Source organism: Populus trichocarpa, chromosome 5 (genome assembly GCF_000002775.5).
Source record: "Populus trichocarpa isolate Nisqually-1 chromosome 5, P.trichocarpa_v4.1, whole genome shotgun sequence".
In the NCBI taxonomy this organism is placed as follows: Eukaryota; Viridiplantae; Streptophyta; class Magnoliopsida; order Malpighiales; family Salicaceae; genus Populus; species Populus trichocarpa.
In genome coordinates, this window is record NC_037289.2 from 19766732 (window position 1) to 19780706 (window position 13975).

Genomic DNA, 13975 nt, shown 5'->3' on the forward strand with positions numbered 1-13975 from the left:
AAAAGATTTGCTGCCATGTCTCATCCACGAGGAAAAAAAAATAAAAAAAGTGTTTTAACGCAGTTAATGAAGTTGGGCCGTGATATGGGCTTGACGTTTCTTTTTTCTTCCTTGCTTTTTTTTTTAAAAAAAAAAAAACAAAAAAAAAATGTAGGAAATATCAAGTCAATGAAGGGGCATGCAAGCCACAGCTGGTCGTCCTGATCTTCGATATTTATCATTTTCTTCGGGCTTGAAGATTTGCATCGTTTTTATTTTTATGAAACTTGAAAATCTGCTCCAACTGTGCATCTGAAGGTGTTTCCCACACCACGGATAATTTTCAAAGCACTTGAAGCTATTGAAGAAGACGAAAAGAAAGAAACTGGATGCAAAACGACCGAGTTGCAGAGAGAGCGCCAGCATGATTCCTCTTCTACCAAGATCCCAAGAAAAACCGCACTAAAATTGGCCACTGAAGCCACAGTGATTATGCTATCTTTCAAGCTCAAATCTCTATGATCAAGAGCTGGCACGTTCACGTGAAAATCATAAATAGTGCACTCACTGCTGCAAAGACCAGTTGGAAATCAAATTTCGAAAGCACTAATTTTGCATCCAATGGACTCACGGCATACCATATCCACGGGGATACAAGGGCCCGTGAAGGAATAAATATAAATTCTAATTTTTTTAAAAACTATTTTTAAAACACAAAAATAAATATAAATTTTCACGCAAAACACTAGACATGAATAATAAATTGGGAATCGTGAAGGCATTGATTTGCATCTCATATTTATTTCTTTCTCTGTGAACTCGCCTCTCAATTCTCCTTGTATGAGTGGAAATTAAATTATTATGCAAATAAAAGTGAGTAGAATAAATAAAAGAACTCAAAAGAAGGGTGGAATTGAACAAAGAAAAAGATGGCAAGACAATAAACAATTTCTAGGCGCGGCTTGGAAAAATAATTTTTTTGTTATAGGAAAATTTATTTTTTCTTGTATCATCATCATTGATGACTGATTGGGTTAAAGTAAATCTTGCTCTACAAGTACAATTCGTAATCGAGCGCTGGACCAGAAGATCAACATTATGAGACATTCATGATTTTTGTCTCGTATGTAAAGTAGAATCGGGGATTGGCCATTGCTCTAATTGAACTGTCTCCATAAATAAAAATAAATTCTGCTTTTTAAACACTTCAACTCTTTGGCAGCCGGTTAAAATGGCAGCCGGTTACTGGAACCGGCTAGAGCCTCCCATCTCCCTTCCAGTTGCATGCTAAAACGACCCCGTTCCGAACACGGTACGCTCGCTCTCTTTCCCTTTCGTTTTTCTTGTGGATTACGAGCTCACGATCTTTCCTTGGACGGCCTGTGCACGTCTTTTTCCCCCTCCTGTAAAACGGAAACCTCCTCCGGTTCCCATTGTAGTTTGTTTAACGGCTAACATTTTGCATCCGGTGGTGATGGAGTAATTCAATGCTAACATCCTCCTGTAAAATATATTTTTTAAAATAATTTAGTGAAACTTAGTTTGGAACACAGTTCTAAAAAGGCATTTTGGAAACGCGATTAAAACGTGTTCCCTTAAATTTAAATTTTTTTTAAGTTTATTTTAATGTTTTTAAATCGTTTTGATATGTTAATCTTAAAAATAATTTTTTTAAAAATAAAAAAATATTATTTTAATGTATTTCTAAATAAAAAACACTCTAAATTACAATTGTTATCATAATTTCAAACATACAAGGTTTATTCAAATCTGAGCAATTAACTAACCATCTACCTTGCAAGGATTTTTATTTGATGACAAAAAATATTTTTAGCTAAGATTAAATCTCATCTTCAAGCCACAACTTGTAAAAATAATTTAAAGAAATAATATAACTATATAAAGACATTTCCATCTATGCGTGGAGTCTTCATTTTTTTCAAAAGCATATGCCTAACCAGGTGTTCCATCAATTGATTAATCAAACTACAAGATATATACTTAAAACCGAATATTAATTTATGCGTTGCATCAACTGATAAGTTTTTATTATGAGAAAAAAAAGATGGTGAAATGACTTTGATTTGTTGTGTTCTTGGTGGATAAAATTAATAAGTTAGTGTTTGGGATTTGAAATAAAAAAATAAAAAAAATTTAAATTTTTTAAAAACGTTATTGAAATACAAAAATAAACAGGAATGGTCCCTCATCTCTCTAAACAAGAAATTGCAAACCTCATTTACTTAAAATGGAGAATCATAATTTTCTTTCTTTTGCTTGGTTTATTTTTCTATCTTTAAAGGGTAAAATAGCAAGGAAGTTCCATCATATAGTTTTGTTTTTTCAGAAGAAGAAAGATACTTGTTTTATAAGATGAGAAATTCTACACATTAATCAATAAAAAGTTTCCTAGCTGATAAAACAAAGAAATATACAAATTTCTCAAGGATTTTTCATCCTTTTATCATGGGAATATTTTCTGCACTTCCCTACACTTGATTTTACTCTTCATCACCTCGTTTTTAGGACATTGTAATTGTAAGATTAAGTCCTATTACAAGGGATGGAGAAATTTGACCTTTGATCTTCAGCAATAAAAGAGCATCATCACCAAACCAGACATCGATCCCCATTAAGGGTTTGTTTGGCAGTGTGGTTGTGGTTGCTTTTCAAATAGCTTTTCGTGTCAAAATGCATGCCAATGATGTTTTTTTATTTTTTAAAAATCATTTTTGACATCAGCACATCAAAATGATTTGAAAACACTAAAAACATATTAATTTGAAGTTAATAAAAAAATAAAATTTTTTCAAATTTTGTCAAAAACGCTTTTGAAACGCAGAAACAAACAGGCCCTAAAAAGGCTATGTTGTGGACTGAATTGCACACAAAGTCACCATATATCGCTCTCATCATGTTGGCTAGGTCATCGTATTTTGTATTGTAATTTTCACTATAATTAATTAATTTGACTATGGATATTTTAAATTACTTAAGATTTTCAATTAATAGGACATTAACATTTTCATAGGGTTTAATTTCTACGTACGACCGATCCTTTGCTGTGCAAATTTGGAATTTGTCATTTTAAATTGGTTTCTAACAAGATATTTAAGAATGTGATAGTGATTATATTTTAAAGTATTTTTTTATATATAAATACATTAAAAAATTATTTAAAATTTTGCAAACTTCTATCTTAACCATAATACCAAGCATGGACTAGATACACTATCTCCAGGCTGTTTTGTTTGTTCAGGTGCAGCGAACAACTAACACGTTGTAGAGGGAAAGAGAAGATCTGGTGTTTTATTCTCTCTTTAATTAAAATTTGTCGTTCTTACGAATTTTCTTTTCTTGTAGTTAGGCAGGTCTGAATATTCTTGCTTTAAAACCACCGTTCAAATTAAGCAGCCTATTTACAATCAAAGACAAGATTTAAGAAATCTATCTGTCTATATTTTGTGGTTTTATGGTTAGGTGATATCCTCACCTCATGTTAGGCGCCGGCGTTATTATCGATAATTAAAAAGATAGAATATCCCTTAAAATTAAGACCAACCTCTTAATTAATGTACTATTTTCTGGGAAACTGTGGAATTATTTTCTGGGAAAAAAAAAGATTGGCATGAATGGGTTTGTTTTTCTCAATCTAAAGTCTTGGATAAATATTGTTAATGGAAGAGAAGCTAGCTCTTTAGAAAATGATCGCTCGCCATTACGAAGAAGCCATGGTTTTGGTAATGTACGGAAAACCAGTGATTAACAGTTTCAATGTGTATAAAGCTGCAGGATTAAGATGAAATTACATTAATTCTTTGAAAAGGAATGCTGATTCATTCAATAACGAGTGAAAGTCTTGACGTTTTTGTCAACAACGGAAATAGAAGAAGAAGAAGAAGAAAGTGTCGGCATACAAGCTGCTGCAGGACGGAAGACACGCAGCTGCTAAAAACAAGAGCACGAAGGCAAATAAAAAGAGAGTGTGTTCGGTATTGCTGTCATATTGTTATTTAAAAATAATTAATTTGTTTTGTTTTAAATTAAATTTTTTATATTTTTAAATTGTTTTGATGGGTTGATATTAAAAAAATATTTTTTTAATAAATTTTCAAATAAATAACCACCACAGTGAAAAAAAAAAAAAGCTCGGAAAGCTCACTGAGTGATGGCTATCCAATGAAGATCCACTGTTGTCCAGAAAAGAAAAGGTTTTATCTCACATATTACTTTTATCCCATACTCACAAACACATAATAAAAATGAAAATGAAAATCTCGAACAGGCAAATGACTTGGAATTTGATTCCAAATTACTTGGTACCACAATTATTTAGTTTCACATACACACCAATTGGATCGGCATGGAGAAATGTACAGTCGTTTTATCCTGGGAAAATATTTTATTTCTTTTTTTAAGTTTGGGATAATTAACCTGCTCTTCATCTTCCCAGCAGACGAACATGTGCAAAAATACACTTTCATCAATGGGGTCTTTCACCTTCTTCTTCCTTTTTCACAAGACGTCATGTGCTGTAAATCTTTCTCACGCATGGATTTGGATCTTAGGTTGTGCCATGTAGATAGGCTCCATAAAAATATGAATAATCTGATATATATATATATATATATATATATATATATATATATATATATATATATATATATATATATATATATATATGAATATATGAATTTCAATCTTCCGTGCTCGTGCTTCCGTGTGTGTGAACTGATTAATTAGAAGCCCATTTGAATGGTAAGAACTATATATTATTTTCGTTGATGATGAACTCATGTCAATGATCACCATGTATATATGTATATGAACAGATTAAAAGCTAAAACTCGATTTAGGTTTTATTTATTTACAAGTCCGTCTCACTTTCGATTGCAGTGAAATTAATCACATTTGTCAAACAAAAGACAATCATTATTTTCGTGGCACCATCTAAACTTTACACATCATTCATCCAAACTTGTGTGGACTTGATTTGTTTGATTGCATGAGCTAACTGATATTTTTATTTTAAACGTTTTCTGATTATCAATAACCCCAGCTACTTTTGAATTCAATCCTGGTTGAGAAGAATACAAGGCTTGAATAATTAGTTAGTTAATCTTTTTTATTTATACATGTAGAGATTACAACACAAGATTAAACCTATTAATTTTTTTCTAATTATATACATTCTATATTGTGTAATTTTCTATAATACGCCCCTTCAAGCTGAGGGTAAAGGATCAACCCGAAACTTGAACTGAAGATCAGTAAAAAAATAGTAGGAAGTGGCTTAGTAAGAACATCAGTAAATTGATCCTTGGAAGAGATAAAGTGAATCTGAATGTCCATCTTGACAACCCTGTCACGTACAAAATGATAATCAACCTCAATACATTTAGTACGATCATGGAAGATATGATTCACAGACAAATAAATAGCACCCAAATTATCACACCAAAGTGTAGGCATAGAAGTATGAGTAATCTGCATATTTGACAATAAATACGGAAGCTAGATAACCTTAGCAGTGCCATCGGTTAAGGCTTTATACTCAGCCTCAATAGAAAAACGAGCTAGCAACCATGCATTGTTTGCTAGATTTTCAAGAAATCAGTGTTTTACTAAAAAAAGATAAGATATCCACTCGTAGACTTACGATCATCAACACTATCAGCGTAATCAACATCCATAAAACCATGTAAATCAAAGGAAGAGCTATGAGTGATATATAAGCCAAAAGAAAACGTATGTCAAGAATATACTTATCTTGTTGAAACATAAGACTCACACTAGTAAAATGAACCTCAATCCCCAAAAAAATAATGAGTGGCTTCTAAATCCCGAAACTTAAACTCTAAACTCAGCAACTGTATCAATCGGTGAAGCAAGATTGAATTGCTTCCTGTAAGCAAAATATCATCAACTTAAACTAGAACATAATAGATATCAACAGTCATAGACAAGATGAATAGTAAAGTGTCAACCTTAGAAGCTTGAAAGCCAATAGAGAAAAGATAATCACTCAAGCGAGTGCACCATGCTCGATGAGCTTGTTTTAAGTCATATAAAGACTTATGTGATCGACACATATGAAAGGAAAAAGTAGAATTAACAAAACCTTGAGGTTGCTACATGTACACCTCTTCGGTAAGTGTCCCATTGAAAAAGACATTATGTATATCGAGTTGATTAATCTTCTAACCACATAAAACCGTAATGGAGAAAACCAACCAAACTGTCACTTGCTTAATGACAGGACTATAAATCTCAGGATAACCAATACCTTCTTGCTGAGTAAAACCTCTAGCAACCAATCGAGCCTTATAGCGCTTAATATTGCCATTTGCATGATGCTTTATCTTATACACCCAACAATTACCAACAACATTCATCGAATGATGAAAAGGAACCAGAGACCAAGTGTCATTGGAATGCAGCGCCTAAATTTCATCCTTTATAGCATCGTTCCAAGCCTCATATATGTCAGCATCATAAATGCACTCGGTTCATAAGTAGGAGGAGAGATAGGGTTGGTAAACAAAATTGAAGAAACCATCAGACTTGCTGTTTTTGGCAGTTATGGATGAAGAACCATATAATGCCGACGAACCACAAAACTAGAGGTAGGTAAGCTCGAACCTGTATGCTATTGTAGAGGATATGAGGAGAGGTCAACAACCAAATTCAACCTAACTGGAGATTCAGATCTAGATGCTAGACTAGCAGCAACAAACCAAGTGACCCAGCAGCAGAACCAACGACGACAAACCTAGAAAATAGCAACTCTGAAGGAGAAGAACATGTACCTAGAGAATGATCATTAGATAAACAAGTAGATGGTGACATAAGGACAGTGATGATGGGATGTCTGATGGTGGCAGAAACGATAGGTAGTATGGGTGGTAGAGAGGTTATAAGTATAAGGGAGGGAAAAAATGATGAATTAAGAAAATTAAACTAATGGTTAGTAGGGATATGATGTGGAGAATGATCATTAAATAAACAAGCAGATGATGACATAAAGGCAGGGATTATGGGATGTCTGATGGTGGCAGAAACGATAGGCACTATGGGTGGTGGAAAGGTTGTAGGTATAGGGGAGGGGAAAAAATGGTGAATTAAAAAAATTAAGCTAGTGGTTAGTAGGGATATGATGTGGAAAATGATTATTAGATAAACAAGCAGATGATGACATAAAGGCAGGGATGATGGGATGTCTGATGGTGGCAGAAACGATAGGCAGTATGGGTGGTGGAGAGGTTGTAGGTATAGGGGAGGGAAAAAATAGCAAATTAAAAAAATTAAGCTAGTGGTTAGTAGGGATATGATGTGGAGAATGATAATTAGATAAACAAGCAGATGGTGACATAAAAGGCAGGGATGATGGGATGTCTGATGGTGGCAGAAATGATAGGCAATATGGGTGGTGGAGAGGCTATAGGTATAAGGGAGGGAAAAAATGGTGAATTAAGAAAATTAAGCAAGTGGTTACCTTGGTTTGCCATGACTGAAATTAGGATTGTTGTTATACGAACTTGAGAACTGATTGTGTGCAACATTAGATGACGATGGCTGAGCTGGCGTGAGAAGTAAAGGAGGAGTAACCATCATGAATTGAAGGGAGGTCTTGTGGAGGAACTCATGAGTAAGGAGATGACTATGAAGATCTGCATACGAAAGAGGTTTTGCCTTGGTCACGAGGTTTGTTACCAAGTCTTTGAACTCACCGTGAAGACTATGAAACACATACAAATTGAAATCCTATAAAGAAACTGGTTGGCCAACAACTGTAATTCATTAAAAAATGTTTTTACCTTCTGCATATATATAATGATCGAATTATCACCCTAACGAAGATCTTGTAAAGACCCATAAAGTTGTATAACACAAGAATTAGACGGGGAAATGAGGGCTTAGTCAAAAGTACACCAAACACATTGCGAGGTTTTGCAATCGACAACAAGATGCAATACTTCCATTGAAAGAGAAGAAAGCAGTGCACTGAAAATAAGTTGATCATACTGCTTCTAATGAAGAAAAAAATGATTAGTCTAAAGAGAAGAACCATCAGCAAAAAGCATATGAAAAGGAGGACACAACAATGAGCCATCAAAAAAATGAAAAATAACTTGTCCAATAAGATACGGCTTCATCTGCATTCGCTAATAAATATAATTGTTGTTTGTAAATTTTAAAGAAATAACTTGATGAGTATTAGATAGGGGAACAATCGTTGTAATTGAAGCCTTCATGAGGAGAAGATTCACGGTAGCATCAGTAGCAGGGGAAGATTCCAAAGCAAGGGAAAAAGAAGGAGTATGCATCGATTGAGAAGAAACGCCAGCCTGTGGTGTAGGAGCTGGAACACCAATCTGTTGCGGGAAGAAACGACAGTGAGGGAAGAGTTCATTTGGAGAGGGAAAGAGAATTTTAATATGTGAAGGCTCTGATACAAAGTTGAGAAGAACAAGAGGCTTGACCAATTAATCAGCCAACCTTTTCTATCTATATATGTAAGGCAATGTATAATAGTTAATGTAGAGATTACAATACAAGATCATTAAGCCTATCAATATTTCTTGATTACACATATGCTATCCTATGTTGTTTAATTTCCTATAATAATGCTGAACAAAATAAAATAAAATAAAAAGGATAGAAAGTTTCAAAAGACAAGCCAACTTTGAAATTTCAGCTGTTGGAAAATTTGAGATAACTAGATGGGTAGATGTATTTGTCTAGATAGCTCTTTCTACACATATATAGTAATTAAAGCTAGAGAAAAATTCAAAGACAAAGTTTTATGCTTCTTTTACGTCGTCTTTCTCCAAGCTAAAAGAGATTGAAGTTGGTTGAGTCTTCACCTACTCCTGTGCCGTACTGATACTGTGATTGCTTGCTCAAAGGCAACTTGAGATGAAGTCGTGCAGATTAATGACTTTCTTCATGAAGGACCATCACACAGATACATGGCCGACTTTAATGCATGCATAATATTCTAAGTTTCATCAAGCTGTACTACCTATATTGCAAGGAAAAAAAAAAGTTGAAAAAGGAGGAGCTCAAAAATTGCATCTCGTTGTTATTTAAAAGATAAGTTCAACTAGAGGAGTCTTTGTCATTGAATTTGCTCTCTTAAAATTGTTATAATTGGTAATTATTCTAATCCAAGTTGTATTTTTTAGTGTTGCAGAGGTATTTGGTGTAGTATTTTAAGAGTCGGTGACTAAAATATTCAACAATGCTTTTTTTTTACTTCTTATATCATTCTTGAGCATGGTCATAGCTAGAAGTTTTGCATGCATCCGTAATTGATTGCAATAGTTTCATTAATACTTTTTTATGTGAATTTACCCTTTACGAACGTAGAAGAATGAAAAGACTAAAATGCTCTTGAAATTAACTTTAATTTTTTTTAGATTTCAAAAGTAATTATGTAATTTAACTATTAAAAAAATAAAAAATAATAAAAAAGTTTCTTTGTGCATGTTCATTTTTTTTCTAAGAGTATGACCATAATTTTATCGTGATTTAAAAAAAAACAGAAAAAACCCTTAACCGAAAGCCTAATATTATTTAGTTATTTTACTATGATAAAAAAGATATCCTAATTAATTTATTTTTAATTAATTTTACAATAACTAATGAATCAAAAGAAAAGGATGATTTTATAAACAATTGAAAGTTTCTGTAGTTTTTTTTTTAATGGTAAAAGCGAACTTTTCCGATGAACAGGAAAATATATCTATAATAGTGTTTTATTATGTTTTTTTTTTAATTAATCCAAACCAGATCTTACCTTTGAATTTACCCTTTAAGGATATTAGAAGCTGACTTCTAGATAAATTGGAATTTAGCACAGTGTGAAGGCGAATTGAAAGTGAACGCAACTAGGCACTCGAGGGAAGCAACACAGTGGTTGCGAGAGAGAGACGTCGAAGTCGTAGCCGCCTGGTCCCTCGGGGGAAAAAAGTCATAGGAAGTTAGGCCCTTGCTTTCTATATATTTTTAACTTTTTCAAAACTAGCTCTGTATGCAGAAATAAATGGTTTTTTTATTTTAAAAAAAGAAGAAATAAATAAATAAATGAGGATGACTTCCCGCTTGAGCAACTGATTAAGAAATTACAAAAGCTAAAAAACAAAGGACATGCATGGATATATAGTCTTAATTAGTACTCGATTCCTGCTGAGTTTGCAGACTCAATCAAGGCAAATCAACTATTTAAAAGTCACATTGTTTCAAATTAATTATTTTATTTCTATGCCTTTTCACCAAGTTTAAAAACTTCTCCGAAGTCCATTTTACCATGATTGGTTTACGTGTTCAAGGGTAAAGTATCGAATCTATATAAAGGGAAGTGAGGATTGCCTAAGAAGCAGAACCAAAGCAAAGTTGGCAAAAATGAGGTCTTCAATGGCCTCTCTTACTGCTACTCTTCTACTGGTAGCAATCTCTCTCAGCTTGCCATCACAAACCACAGCAAACTACGAATACTCCTCTCCTCCACCTCCTAAGAAATCGCCTCCATCACCACCTCCTCCTTACCATTACAAGTCCCCACCACCACCTCCTCCAGTGCATTCTCCTCCACCACCACCACACCCTTACAAGTACAAGTCCCCCCCACCTCCTCCACCGGTGCATAAGTCTCCACCACCACCCAAAAAGCCCTACAAGTACAAGTCACCACCGCCTCCTCCGGTTCATTCTCCACCACCACCATCACATCCTTACAAGTACAAGTCTCCACCACCTCCTCCACCAGTTTACAAATACAAGTCTCCTCCTCCACCTCCGCCAGTTTACAAGTCACCTCCCCCACCACCCAAGAAGCCGTACAAGTATAAGTCTCCCCCACCACCTCCAATTTACAAGTCTCCTCCTCCTCCACCACCAGTTTACAAGTCACCACCTCCTCCTCCCGAGAAGCCATACAAGTACAAGTCTCCCCCACCACCTCCTCCAGTTTACAAGTCTCCTCCACCACCTCCTCCCAAGAAGCCTTACAAATACAAGTCTCCCCCACCACCCCCTACTCCAGTTTATAAATACAAGTCTCCTCCCCCACCACCACCAGTACACAAGTCTCCTCCACCACCTCCTCCCAAGAAGCCATACAAATACAAGTCTCCTCCCCCACCTCCTACTCCAGTTTATAAATATAAGTCTCCTCCCCCACCACCACCAGTACACAAGTCACCACCACCACCCCATTACATTTACGCATCACCCCCTCCACCTCACCATTACTAGAATACGGCTATCATATATAGTTTCAAGGTAAACCCAATTATATATGCAAGAACGATTATCTTGACAATGCTAAGTATATATATCTTAATTAACAAAAATCTGAAAATATAATGTCAGGCCAAAATATGTTGGTGCAGCATTGCATTAAATTATTCACTTTCTTCCCACATAAAATAAATATTAGTAAATATTGCCAATATGCACCAGTATATATATTGACAGAGATCCAATTTATGTGTGTTTTGACAGGTAATTAAAGGGAAGAGTGTCATGCATGTAATAAGGAAAAGGATGGGTGCAGGAGCTTCTGCAAGGAAGGAAACTAAGGAATCAAGCTACTGCATGCATTAGTGGAGCTCTGTGTTTTATTTATATGATGAATAAAGAGAGACATGTAGAAGAAAAGATCAGCTTCCTCGTTTAGTGTATTATTAGAAAGCTGTAGTCACCGGTTAATCTGCTCTGTTGAAAAGTAGCTTATGCGTATGTAGTTTTCAACCTGTTGTGCTATGCATGCATGGCTGTTAATTTCATATGGAGTAATAAAATAATATCTTCTTTCACCAAAACAAAAGGTTTATGCATTTCTTTTCTCTTCTTGTAAGGAATTAATTATTTTATTTTGGTTACAAATATTATGTACTATGGTTTGGATCAAGTGCAGCAATCATCGTCTATCTCGTAAAATCGGCAGGCTTGAGTAGCAGAGAATGAAGAGACTAACAAATTAATATATTTAAACTGGGTTGACAACGGTTGTTATTTGTATCCTTTTTTTAATTTATTTTTAAAAAAAATCTTATTCTTAAACATTGAGTTGATTGAGAATTGAGTTTTATAATTTGTTTCAATTTACTTTTTATAGGGTTATCTCGGTCTTATAATTCAAGTCGCGAGTTTGACAGGTTGACTCGGACTGCTTTTTTAGTTATTTTTTAATTAATTTTTTTTTAATTGTATTCTTTAACATTGGATTAATTGGAAAATATATTTTATAATTTGTTTCAATTTATTTTTTATAGAGTTATTATGGTCTTATGAATATGATTGCAGATATGACAAGTTAACTGAGGTTGATCTAATATATTTCCGTCTAATTTTGTTTTTTTAAAAAAGATATCGTTTTGAGTTTTTAAGTCAAGCAATATTTGTATCGATCGTCTAAGTAGTCTTTTTACTTGCCAAGATGACCAGGTTATATTAAATCAACTCCTACATAATTTTTTTTCTGATAGAAAAAACGTTAACAATGACTAAACAATTTTATTTACGTTTAAAAAGATTTAGAAAATAAATTAGAACATAAGGCATTTTATAAGAATAAAAATAACTTAATTATATATATATATATATATATATATATATATATAAAACTCACCTTATTATAAGAACAAACTAATAATTTTCCAACATTTTAGAGACAGAATACTCTTTAAGAGTTTGACAATTCTACGTAAAAAAGAAATTCATTGAGCTTGTTGCTTTCATTATCAAGAAAAATCCAATGGCATGTATGCAAAGATATATTTATGTGCATATAAGAACAAACTAATTATTATTATTGCAAGAAATTCAATGAGTTTGTTGCTTTCATTAATTATCAAGAAAAATCCAATGGCATGTATGCAAAGATATATTTATGTGCATATAAGAACAAACTAATTATTATTATTGCAAGTTGCTTTCGTCACCAACTTGCAATAATAATAATAATAATAATAATAATAGTAATAGTAATAAAAAAAGGCATGTGTACACGAGAAAACACATCATGGCTATAATTTCCACCGAAGAAGGGAAGGGTTGTATTTCTGGTTTCCTCACCTAAAAGCAAAATCCTGGAAATATGAAGAAAAAACAATGGATCTAGAAATAAATAAATAAATAAATACTTAGATTATAGAAAACTAATTGAATGCCAGTGTCTCTCCATCTCATCATGTACGATTTTAATTCAGTGCCGGTTGTCATATTTGACGAAAACTCTTTGTAGAGGTCCCCGGCCCGGCCCCAATTTTATGTTCTCTTCTGCTTTATCTTTACTTTATATTATCATCTTATTATTGCACTTAAATAGCGACAAATTAATCTCACTAACCCTCCCTCAAGTATTCACATAGATCTTATTCTCAAGTCAATCGAGAAATTATGATATAATTGCCCTCTCGTTTGAATTTATATTTATTCTTTTTTTTTTCTATAAATATTCTCATGTTTTGAAGTGTGGTTGCGATTGCTTTTCAAAGTACTTTTTGTTTCAAAATGCATTATAATGATGTTTTTTTTTATTTTTTTAAAATTATTTTTGAGATCAACGCATCAAAACGATTCAAAATATAAAAAAAAATTAATTAAGATGATTGTACAATAGCAAGGCAAAAATATGCACCTGCATGGAAATTAATTTACGAAGCTATTAATTAGTCCAAGCCGCATATATAATTTAGTTAATGATTTCATTTAATTTTGTAAGGAGTTCGAACGAAAAACTCAATTAAAATCTTTTAATCCAATTTAAGGTTAATTTGCCCGGCGTAATGAAGGCCTGGGATTCTCTCCTTGGCGGAAGAATATGCCAGACGATACAATTATTCTCTTGGCAGCCCTGCAATGCAGCACATTCAACAATCTATTGTTTAATTAATTCCTTACAAGATCTATTATTCGATTAGATTGTAACGTGGGTTGGGTAGCTCGAGATTCTGCTCTTGGTCCTCCAGCTCAAGGTCAATACCTC

At 33.5% G+C, this 13975-nt stretch overlaps 1 protein-coding gene across 2 annotated transcripts; it reads left to right on the top strand.

The window, feature by feature from the left end:
- The first annotated feature begins 10386 nt into the window (after positions 1–10386).
- Positions 10387–11822, top strand: LOC112327657 (extensin-like). 2 transcript variants are annotated; one of them, XM_052453196.1, is made up of 3 exons: positions 10387–10942; positions 11015–11265; positions 11488–11822. In XM_052453196.1, exons 1-2 carry the CDS (start codon positions 10387–10389, stop codon positions 11236–11238), a joined length of 780 nt encoding a protein of 259 aa, XP_052309156.1. In that variant the 3' UTR covers positions 11239–11265; positions 11488–11822. The 2 variants fall into 2 exon arrangements, with proteins under 2 accessions (XP_052309156.1, XP_052309155.1); XM_052453195.1 differs by having other exon boundaries at positions 10387–11265.
- The last annotated feature ends 2153 nt before the right edge of the window (positions 11823–13975 follow it).